Source organism: Muntiacus reevesi, chromosome 5 (genome assembly GCF_963930625.1).
Source record: "Muntiacus reevesi chromosome 5, mMunRee1.1, whole genome shotgun sequence".
Lineage (NCBI taxonomy): Eukaryota > Metazoa > Chordata > Mammalia > Artiodactyla > Cervidae > Muntiacus > Muntiacus reevesi.
Genome location: NC_089253.1, coordinates 74,294,789 through 74,306,839, shown reverse-complemented (window position 1 = coordinate 74,306,839; position 12,051 = coordinate 74,294,789). Strand labels below are relative to the sequence as shown.

General features: G+C 36.7%; 1 protein-coding gene across 2 annotated transcripts in view; it reads left to right on the top strand.

The window, feature by feature from the left end:
• The window catches only part of NVL (nuclear VCP like), a 92,197-nt gene that overhangs the window by 7,392 nt on the left and 72,754 nt on the right, over positions 1 to 12,051 (top strand). For both annotated transcript variants that reach the window (XM_065938402.1, XM_065938403.1), the window contains exons 5-11: positions 2,774 to 2,828; positions 3,388 to 3,660; positions 6,544 to 6,676; positions 6,897 to 6,973; positions 7,504 to 7,638; positions 9,259 to 9,360; positions 11,708 to 11,825. In XM_065938402.1, coding sequence (XP_065794474.1) covers positions 2,774 to 2,828; positions 3,388 to 3,660; positions 6,544 to 6,676; positions 6,897 to 6,973; positions 7,504 to 7,638; positions 9,259 to 9,360; positions 11,708 to 11,825 — 893 coding nt within the window. The remainder of the gene's footprint in view (positions 1 to 2,773; positions 2,829 to 3,387; positions 3,661 to 6,543; positions 6,677 to 6,896; positions 6,974 to 7,503; positions 7,639 to 9,258; positions 9,361 to 11,707; positions 11,826 to 12,051) is intronic.

The following is a 12,051-nucleotide window of genomic DNA, read 5'->3' as shown; positions in this document are numbered from 1 at the left end:
TAAGTGTATCCATCAACTTCACAAATTTTCTTGCACCCATTTGCAGTTTATTTTTCCTTCCATTCCTATTCTGAGGTAGCCTTTGATTTGCTTTCTGTCGCTATATGTTTATATTTTCTAGAATTTGTATAAGTGGAATTGCAGAGTATGCATTAATACTTTAAAAATGTAGATTCTTTCATTCAGGATAATGAGTTTGAGATTTATCAGTGTTGTGTGTATCAAAATTCCGTTGCTTTTTATTGCTCTGTATGTATGTATGTATATACCACTATTTTTAAAAATCTGCTTACATATTAACAGACAGTTGGGTTGTTTTCATTTTTTGATTTTTACAAATAAAGTTACTATGATCACTTATGTACTGGCATTTTTGTGGGGAGTGTTTTCATTTCTTAATACTGGAACCAGAATAGCTGAGTCATGTGGTAACTGCATTTTTAACTTTATAAGAGACTGCCAGACTCTTTTCCAGAATGTTTGTATCATTTTACCTTTGCATCAGCAGTATGTGAGAGCTCCTCTGTTACCATGTGAGAGTTCTACACATTACCGACATTTGCTATGATCAGGCTTTAACTTCAGATAGCCTGTAAAGGAAATGGCAACCCACTCCAGTATTCTTGCCTGGGGAATCCCAAGGACAGAGGAGCCTGGTGGGCTACTGTCCATGGAGTCGCAAAGAGTTGGACACGACTTTGTGACTAAGCAACAAAATGTATGTTAGCTGTGGGTTTTTTTAAAGGTGTTCTTTATCAGGTTGAGAAAGTTTCCTAACATTCCTAGTTTGCTGAAAGTTTTCATCGTGAATAGATATAACATTCGTCAAATGCTTTTTATGTGGATATTTAAGGGTTTTATTATTGGCTTTCTCTCTTTATTCTCTGAATCTGGTGAATTTTATTGATTTTTGAGTGGTAAACCATTCTTGCATTCCTGCCACAAACCCTACTTGGTCCTAATACATTATCTTTTTTATATATTTTGAAATTCTGTTTACTAATCTTTTTCTGTAGATGTTTACATCTGTATTCACATTGATCCAAATTTTTTCTTTCTTTTTTTGCCCTTTGTCAGGTTTTGGTATGAGTTCCAGCAGAATACTTATCTAACCTCTTCAGACTTTTATTATATTGGCCTTAGAATATTAGTTGGAAAGTGTGTGTTTTTTTCTGGTGTCTAGTTTATGAAAAAGTTTGTATAATGCTACTGTTATTTTGTTCTGGAACGTTTCTTAGAATTCATCCAGAATTCATCTGGGCCTGGAGTCTTTTTTTGTGGATAGGAGTTTGGTAACATTTAATTTTGGTAGACATAGGTCTCATCCTCCCCCCTTTTTTTCCTTAAATCAGCGTTGGTAAATTGTACTTTTTAAAAAATTTGCTCATTTCACTTATTTTGGCATTGAAAATTTGTGGCATTTATTGACATAAAAGTTTTCCAGATACTCTTTTGTTTTCCTTTTATTAACTGTAGGATCTATGGATGATAATTCCTTTTCATTCTTTATAGCTGCTCCTTTTTCATTTGGCTTTACCATAGTTCTTATAATTAGTTCCACATTTGTGGACATATAGTTGTTTCCATTTTTGCACTATTGTATATGTAATAAATAATCCTTTAGTGTATGTATCTTTGTACAGATTTCTTTTTTAATGTTGAAGTCCTAAAGTGGTATTTCTAGGATCAAAAAAATTTACATTTTTGAGATTTCTGGTACATATGGAGTTGCCATCGAAAAAAGTTGCCTTGGTTTGTATTCCCAACAGTTTTGTATAAAGAGTGCATTTCTCAACATGCTTACAGTTCTAGTTATATATAGTATTATTTAATCTTTGCCAGTTTTATAGGCAAAAAGTTGATTGTGTTATTTTCACTTGTAATATTTCGATAACTAATTTTGTGTTTTCTTTGTGAATTGCTTATTTATGGATTTTGTTTTTCATTTGAGATCTATTTGAGTTTTCCTTATTGTCAGAGCTCTTTGTGTAAAATAGTATCTCTTTTTAAATGTATTACAAATGCTTGTTACAGTTTCCCATTTGCATTTTATTTTTGTTTATAGTGTCTTTTAATTAGAAAAATTATACATCTTTACTTAGTCATATCTTTCAATCTGTTCTTTTATGATTTATGCTAATATACTTAGACCTCTATCACAAGAGTGTATAGAATAATTACCTATACTTTTTTCTTCTATGTGTGTTATTTCATTTAACTCTTTATAATTAATTTTGTGGAGCATGAATTGTAGGGCAAAACAATTTTTTTAAAGCTTTTATTTAATCATCTGATAAGCCAGTGTGTATGTGCTCAGTTCTGTCTGACTATTTGCAACCCTATGGACTGTAACCTGGTAGGCTCCTCTGTCCATGGGATTTCCCAGGCAAGAATACTGGAGTGGGTTTGCCATGCCCTCCTCCAGGGAATCTTTCCAATCCAGGGATCAAACCTGTGTCTCTTGTATTTTCTGCATTGGCAGGCAGATTCTTTACCACTGTGCCATCTGGAAATCTGATAAGCCAGTGAGATAGACATCATTTATAATCTCCATTTTATAGATAAGGAAACTCAGGTTACAAAGCTAGTATCTTGTGAAGATGGATTTTTTTTTTTTTTAAACTGTATTTTGAATCCACATTTCTCTGATTTCAAAGCCTGAATTCTTTACCACCATAGTATTGCGCCTCACTATATTTTCTTGTTTTGGGTAGTATTTTTTTTAGGATGTATGAGAAAATCATTTACATTTTTTTTTCTTCTTTTTACTGAGGTATGCTGAAAGCTATTCTGATGATTCAAGTATGGAAGATTACCCAGACCCACAAGTAAGCCAGATATTTAATGAACCAATGACCTTTGATTTTTAGAAAATCATTTGAATCCTCCTTAGAAAAGATCAGTACGGAATAGAGTAAGAGACTTTGAAGCTCTTCATCAGTAAATAATTGAATATTTCTGTGTGGAGCATTGAACTCATGGGTTGGCCATCCTTCCAGTATTTGTGTGTATAGCCTGTAACACAGGGGAAAAGAAGGGAAGAGAATGGCCAGAAAAGTCATGATGATATGGTTATATTTGATCTAGTTGAATTGATAGGATAGTAATTGCCTACCAATTCATTTTTATACTTCTGTGTTTTAGAAACAACCTTTCTTATTTGGTTTTACTTGCCAATTATAAATTTGTATATTAACTTGGAATGGAGGGGGTACATCTTTTTGAATAGTAAATGTTTGTGAAGTATTGTGAGCACCTGCATTTTCTGACTGTAATTGTTTTGGGAAAAGTTATTGAGAAGAAAATATAGAAAACTTCTTAATACAGGTAATCAAACTTTCATGAGTGCCTATTGAGTGATTTATGCTAAAATCATGTTTCTGCCAGTCAGCAAATCATATGAACAGTTCCCTGCTCTCCTTGTATCGGAAAGGAAATCCCGATTCTGTTTCAAGTACTCCTGAGATGGAACAAAAAGAAACCATTACTTCACCACCACGGATAACTTCCAGAACAGGCTCCGTTCCTTCAAAGACCCCCACCGGAGGTTCTGAAGGAGGATGGTTTATTGACAAAACCCCAGGTGGAAAGAAGGACAGTTTTTTCTCGGATCTATCAGATGAGAAGTGTAATGATAAGAAGCTGATCTCTGAGATAGAGGTATTTTTTATGGTGGGATTTTAGCCTTGTGTAGTTGGAATACATTACACCCTTTTCACTGAATGTAATACGAAGTAGATTCTTGTGTTTTGTAAAAGGCTTAGGAACTTGAGAGAGAATTTGCTCACTTCCCACTATGGTCATCATTTTCATCCTTGTCCAGGCTTCTGCTCTTTCTTCCTTTAACTTTTGAAATAACCTTCAGCTGCTTCTGTGTTTGATCCCCTAGTTTATTATACACACAGAGATATCTTTTTACAAGTTAAGTCTGATGATTGTCATTCTTTTATTAAAAACCCTCCAGTGGCTTCATTCAGTCTTCAGTCAGAGATCTTGCAGTTGGCAGCCCCACCTGACTTGGCTCCCTGCTGTCTCCTTAATCTTACCTCCTGCTCTGCTCCTCTCCCACCTTCCAGTTTGGCCTCAGCTACAACTGGGCTTCTTGCTGTTTCTAGAATATGCCGACCCTTCTCTCATTTGGGACAGTCAGACTTGTACTTTCTGTTTGGAGCATCTTTTCCGAGATTCCCGTGACTTACTCTATCATTTCTTCTTTTAATTTTTAAATCAATTCCTATTCTTGGCTGCTCTGTGCAGCATGTGAGATCTTAGTTCCCCCACCAGGGATCAATCAAACTGTGCCCCCTCTGTTGGGAGTTTGGAGTCTTCACCACTGGACCACCAGGGAAGTCCCTCCATCATTTCTTCACATCTTGTTTCACTTGTGATCTTCCCAGAGAGGCCTTCCCGGACATGTAAAATAGCACATTGTTGGATAGTCTGTTTCCTAACCCTACTTTTTTCAAGTACTTAAAAAAATCACTATATTTTAAGTATTTAAAATGACTCTTTGTATAATTGTTTTTGGGTTGTTGTTTAAGAATGGCAACTCCAAGAGAGGAGGGACTTTGTTTAATAATGTGTCCCTGGCTAAAATATGTGAAGTTGTTAGTTTGTGAATTAGTGCCTGATAAACTTACTGAGTCGTTTTTATTAGTGAAAGTTAAGGAGTAACTACCTCTGGTGTGCATCACAGAAAATTGATTATTGTAGACAGAAGGGAGGGTAGCTGCTAAAATATCTGTGTGGTTTATTTTTAGTTTCGGATGATGCTTTGAGGGATCCAACATAAATAGATATACTATGAAAATGGATAAAATAAACACTTAAAATTTTTTTATTAACTTAAAAAAAAGTTTATTTAGCTGCTCTGGGTCTTAGTTACAGCATGCAAACTCTTAGTTGTAGCATGTGGGATCTAGTTTCCTGATCAGGGATCAAACCCAAGCCTCCTGTGTTGGGAGCAAGGAGTCTCAGCCACTGGATGTCCAGGGAAGTCCCTTTTTTTATCTTTTTAAATTAGAATATACCATATATAAAAAAAAGTAAAGCTTGATGGACTATTGCAAAATGTGCACATCAGACATCACTCTTCCCTGATTCTTTTAATGCCTGGCAGAGAGGGGGTTTAAGGTAATCTGTCTCCAAGTAGAGTGGCTGCTTGTGCTCCAGTCTCGCTGTCTGGTGTGGGATAGGTTAGCTACCTGTGCCTGTTGAGCCGCTGAAATGTGGCTAGTGCTAATGAGGAACTGAATTTTTAATTTAAATGTAAAAACTATCAGTTTAGTTATTAGAAAACATCTATGTATATTTTAAATAACTTGGGTATGTGAATATACTTTTTCAGCTGTAGATTTTATGAAATATAAACACATCAAGTATTTCCTGTGAAAATTTTTTGTCTGAATTAAGATGTGCAGTAGATATAAAGTATCCCCTGGACTTTGACAACTTATTGTAAAAACAGTGTAAAATGTTTTATTAATAATTCTTAAACTGACTATATGTTATACTGTTTTGAATATATTTGGTTAAATAAAATAGATTATTATTTTCTTACAAAATACTTTCACTTCTTTTTTTTCCCATTTTTAAATGTGGCTACTAGAATATTTGGGCTTCCCTGTTGGTGCAGTGGTTAAGAATATGTCTGCCAATGCAGGAGATGCGGGTTCAATCCCTTGGTTGGGAAGGTCCCCTGGAGTAGGAAATGACAACTCACTCCAGTATTCTTGCCTAGGAAACCCCTTGGACAGAGGAGCCTGGTGGGCTACAGCCCATGGGGTCACAGAAGAGTCTTAGCAACTAAACAATGACAGCTAGAATATTTAAACTCCCATATGTGGGTGGTATTATGTTTCTCTCAGGTGATGCCATTCTAAGTGGTTTTCAAGCACCAAGCTCTTTGATTTGGCAAGCCTCTCCCCTCTGCTTTTGAATTATTAATAGGCCTTTTCCAAATCTATTTACTTTGTCTTTAAAGAACATTATTATTGTTGGCACGGTCAAGGACAAAGCTTGACTTTTATGTTGAATTATGTGGCTGTCAGAGCAGCTTTCTAGTCATATTTAATTTAGTGATTGATCAGACATCAGATGAATACCAACTATGTAAAAGGCTCAGTGAGAAGTAAAAGATGAGTGCTATTATCTTAACTCCAGAAGCACACAATTCAGTGAGGAAGAAATAACATAGACAGGTGAGCCACTCATTTATAAGCAGATTGTATAGGCTCTACCACAGTTGCAAATTCAGTATTCTGAGAGTGTGAAGAAGAAGTTAATTCTAACTAGAAGAATCTGGAAAGGAGGTATTTCAGGTGTTAGGAAGTAAACTGAGCATTAAGGTTGTGGAAAAGGACATCCCCAGCAGAGGTCACCCTTAAGCTAAAATGTTGGGAATAGCTAACGGGTGAAAGTACCAGGGCTGGAATATATTTTTATTTATTTATTATTTTAGTAACCCCCGCCCCCGCCCCCCCCCCCCCCGCCTTTTTTTAAATGGCCTAATTTCAGGCATGACACATTTAATTTTTTTTCCAGAATTCAAAAGATTCTTCTCTACTAGAGAGTAACAAAAAAAGAAAAGGCAAGCTAAACAGCAAAGGAGGCAAAAAGAAGAAAGAAGATCTCCAGGAAGTAGATGGGGAAATAGAAGCTATCCTGCAGAAGAAAGGTGAGATGGAAGTCTTGTGGGTGGCCGTGGCTGTATTCACTCTGAGCGAGACATCGTGATTCCAGGCTCTTTAGCCTGGGGAACCTCCTATGTGTAGAGACATTTACTAGAAAATATTTCAGTATCTAATGGACCTTTGTTTATGTAAAGATTATTCAGTATAGTTCTGAGTCACTACTGAATCACTAATCTTTTCACCTCCTCCTTTTTTGTTTACCAGCTAAAGCCAAGGGGCTAGAATTACAGATCTCCAGTGTGAAGTTCGAAGACGTTGGCGGCAATGATACAGCATTAAAAGTTAGTTCAGATTCAGAATTTCTACCTCAGATGAGTGTATTGCCAATCAGGTATTCAAATGAGGCCTTCCTCTTTGTATCTGATAGGAACTGAGTATAGAAAAGGAAGCCAGGAAGGTGAGAAGGGCAAGCCTGACTTGTCCCCTTCAGGGTCATGAGGGATGCAAGAAATATATCTTCAGTTTTCTCACTGTTTCAGTTACAGTGTGCATAAGATACTTGCTTTATCAGGAGTAGGACTTTAGCAGTTGTAATGGTTGGTGTTTTTTTGTGTTTACTCTGTTTCAGTTACTATGCTAGTTACTATTCATTCTTTCTGCAAAGTATGTGTTATTACCCTTTGGAAATGGAAGCTTAGAGAGGGGTTATTGCTAATGCCTCGTGACAGTTACCAAAACAGGATTCAAACTCAGCTGTAAGTCTAAAGCCTGTCTACTGCATGTTGCTGCTCCAAAGAACAGGTCCTTTCATTCCACATTGATTCATTCTCTTTGGGGCTGTGAAGGACATCATTCCTGTTCATTCCTACAGGAGGTCTGCAAGATGCTTATACACATGCGTCACCCAGAGGTGTACCACCACCTGGGCGTCATACCCCCACGTGGAGTTCTCCTTCATGGACCACCAGGCTGTGGGAAGACGTTACTTGCACATGCGATTGCTGGGGTGAGGTTTACTGATGTTTGTTTGCTTTTGTTCTTTGGTTGTTTTTTGTTTTTATTTTTTCTCATTGGTCAACTTGAACCAGACTTGGCGTATTCTCAGGAGGACTGATCCCTTCTTCCTTCTTTTCATGCTGCTGTTTGTAAGATGGTATTTTTTTTATAATGTGTCCAATTATATTGCATGGATTGTGTGGGAAGCCAAATAATATAAAGAGCCCATTTTTTTAACCATTGTTCTTGTTTTAGTTCTAGTTCTTACCATTGTTTTAGTTCTTGTTTTTAGTCAGTGTTCTTTCCCTTTAAGCTAGTGGTTTTCAAGAGCAATAAAATAAAACTGGAGGATCATATTTTACGTAGAACCAAATTTATTCAGAATTTCCATCCAAAGTCATGTTTCTATCCTTTTTTGTGTAAAAATGTCCTTTCTAAAATGGTGATAATAGGTACTCAGTTGGCAAAATAAAAAGTTAGCAATTTTAATTTTAGCCCCATCAGGTTTCTGGGAAACTGTAAAATGCAAAATGTCCAAGTAAGTTTAGTTTGAAGAGCAGCCCACTGTGTCAGTCATTAATAGACAGTGTGCTTTGAAAGAAAATTGTTTTTATAGGAGAAATTGATTGATTTGCCTCATTTATTCATTTGTTAAGTAAATCTTTTGTGTGACTAGTGCATGCCACACATTGAGATATAGTGATAAGTACAAGAAACTCAGTTTTTATCTATAAGGGGTTTTTCGATAATATGTGAGACACATTAAACTGTCTTTCACACAAATAAATGTTACTTCATGGCTACGATTACATTGACTGGGAGATGGAAGTGCAGAATGCTATGTGGTGTGTTGTTGGTATGTTGCTTTTACCCACGTTAAGAAAGAGGGTTAAAGAGAATATCATTGAAGAAGTGAAATTTCAAGATAGTCAGAAGAATAGTAGGGTTCAGGATGGGTTGTTGCCAGTTATATTGGTGGGACAGTGGTAGTTTCTCTTCCTTTAAGAGTCTGCCTCTGACTTGTCACTGGCTGTTTCTCTGGCTGTTTCTTCAGTAGGAGACGTGCTAGTGGGTGTGTGGGAAGTGACTATGTCACAATCCCTGCTGTTTCATACCCAGCAGATAAATAACTTAAATTTGTGTTGGCTCAGCTCTAAGTAAGGGCAAATGTATTTCTTAAGATTCAAGACCCTTTATTCAGAAGAGATAATAACAGTTTTATGATATCTGTAAAGTAAAAATAAGTAGAAGGTATCCAGTCAATGTGTTTGGATAAAATTTCAGATTTTTTTTTTTTTTTAATATTATTTTATTAGTTGGAGGCCAATCACTTTACAACATTTCAGTGGGTTTTGTCATACATTGACATGAATCAGCCATATAGTTACACGTATTCCCCATCCCGATCCCCCCTCCCACCTCCCTCCCCACCCGACTCCTCAGGGTCCTCCCAGTGCACCAGGCCCGATTTTTAAGTAATGTTTTTCATTGGAACAGTACAAAAAGATACGACGTTCTTCAGAAAATTGGTCATTTAAAAAATGTAATTTTGAGAGAGGGACTAAGTAAAGAAAAAGTAGGTAAGTGAAACTTTGAAAATTTAGTCGTTTTATAATATATTTGTGCCTAGGAACTTGATCTTCCAATTCTGAAAGTAGCTGCTACGGAGATTGTATCCGGAGTGTCTGGAGAATCTGAACAGAAGCTAAGAGAACTATTTGAACAAGCTGTGGTGAGTCAGCTAATGACTCTTAATGTCAGGTTGTCAGATCATATAAGGCTATATGGAAGTTCTTGTTTTCTTTAAGGTTGGTATTTGTTAACATATTCACTGGCCATTCTTTTCTAAGCATGGTCATTTGTTCCTCATGATGGTTAAAAGTTTAAAGTAGATTAATTGATAGATTGTTGGGTAAAATAATCTGTTTAATCTGAAAATACCATAATTGGTGAGAAGTTCTGACTGTCATACCCTATAGCAATATGCTGAAAATAGATTATCCTTGTGATATTTTTTTTTACTTTTACTTTCCTCAACTTAGGTTTGCCCAGACAACCTGTAAGCAGTGTGAACATTTTTAACATTTAAGGATTATTATAAAACCAACCAGAGAATTGCCAGCATAAACTCTTCTCTATTTGCAAAACTGAAGCTGTGAAAAGATGATTCTATTACCAGAGAAATTACAGATTGGATTTTATTCTGATTATAACTCATTAAAATTTGGCTGCTTAAGAACTTCTGAGGAAGATAACATTTGTATTCCGTTGAAGTTTTATCTTCAGTAAAGTGTTATGGTTAAATGTACTTTCAAGTTAGAAACAGAGGTTCAAATCCTTAGGCCACCACGTACTAATTGTGTAATCTTGAGCAAGAGATTTAACCACTCTAACCCTGAGTTTCCTTCCTAGCAAATAATACTGATCAAATCTCATGGGGTTGTTGATTGTATTAAAGGGTTCATGTAAATTTTTAGTGTAGTGTCTAACACACAGCAAAACCCGTATAAATACTGGCTATGACATCATGCTCATTTGAGCAATCACTGGTCATCACTGTGGTTAAGAAGTAAAAAATACTGATGAGTTTAATTTTACATTGTCATCATATGCATCCCAAATACCTTGGGACTGGTGAACATGGCCAGTGCATCTGAAATGCAAACCTGAGAAGACAGAGTATATTTTACCAGTACTTGAAAATGTTTTTTTAAATAGTAAGAAAGTAGCAAAATTTGTTACCTAGTCCAAGCTCTGTATTGCTTGCTGTGGCAGGTCAATAAATTGTTAACAAGTAGTTGGGGCAAGGAATAGTGACTTTATTTGGAAAGGCAGCAGACCGATCAGAAGATAGACTAGTGTCCCCTAAACCATCCTCCCTGGGTTAGAATATAGGTGTCTTTTATTTCAAAAAGGAGAGGGGGTAAAGTCCTGGTTCCAGTCAGACTCCAGAGGGAATGTGTTCATTTCTTCCTTCCTGTAGTCATTCACAGGTGGGTCTGGTCAGGATGTGTCCTGTGAGCTAAACATAGGCTGGCATTAGGAAAGCTGTGGACACATATGGAAGATGCAGTGGAGGGTGGGAAGGGTACTATGCAGAGCAAAGCTACATTCTTTAAGGTGTTACCTGTTTCCCAAAATCCGAAATGAGCTTGATTTGTTTGTTAATTGGCATACCACGGAAAGATAGGTAACTACATTTGTGTTTATGGTGAAGACAAATGATGAATGAGGATAAAAGAGACAAAGGGCAAAATTAGTTATTAGTTTTGTGTTTATCTAGCTCTCTCTGAACCAGTGCTATGCTGGTATGATGTGTAACAGCCAATACTTAATAAACATGTGGTTTAGCACCCCTCTTTTCCAGTCTCCCCATTTCCTGGTGAAAATCAGTACAATAAGATATGTGTCAACTGCTTTCTTTAGGGTAGTTCTTTTGGTGAATGGTCTCTGAAATTTAAGATTGAGAAAAACATATACTTAACCACACCAGTATAGGGAATCAGTCAGTCAGTTCAGTTTCAGTCGCTCAGTCGTGTCCGACTCGCTCAGTCGTGTCCGACTCTTTGTGACCCCATGAACCGCAGCACGCCAGGCCTCCCTGTCCATCACCAGCTCCTGGAGTTTACTCAGACTCATGTCCATCAAGTCGGTGATGCCATCCAACCATCTCATCCTCTGTCATCCCCTTCTCCTCCTGCCCCCAATCCCTCCCAGCATCAGGGTCTTTTCCAATGAGTCAGCTGTTCGCATGAGGTAGCCAAAGTATTGGAGTTTCAGCTTCAGCATCAGTCCTTCCAATGAACACCCAGGACTGATCTCCTTCAGTATGGACTGGTTAGATCTCCTTGCAGTCCAAGGGACTCTCAAGAGTCTTCTCCAACACCACAGTTAAATGCATCAATTCTTTGGCACTCAGCTTTCTTCACAGTCCAACTTTCACATCCATACATGACCACTGGAAAAACCATAGCCTTGACTAGATGGACCCTTTGTTGGCAAAGTAATGTCTCTGCTTTTAATATGCTATCTATACATTTACATTTATGATTTTTTGTGTGTGATATTCTTATTTCTAGTCAAATGCACCATGTATCCTCTTTATTGATGAAATTGATGCTATTACCCCCAAAAGAGAAATTGCTTCAAAAGATATGGAGCGAAGAATTGTAGCCCAGCTCCTAACCTGCATGGACGGTGAGTTTGAAACAGTGAATTCACTTTGAGATAATGTTTTTTTTTTAATACTGTAAGATGTGAAGATATGAAATATTTAAGTAGCATAAAATTTAGAGTACAAAACAAATCTTTTTCTTTTCATAAAAAATTATATCATTAATTTTTGCAGTATATCATACAGTTTTATTTTTAATGCATTTACACACATATATAAATACACTAAAATCTTGTGTTGCTCTTTCTA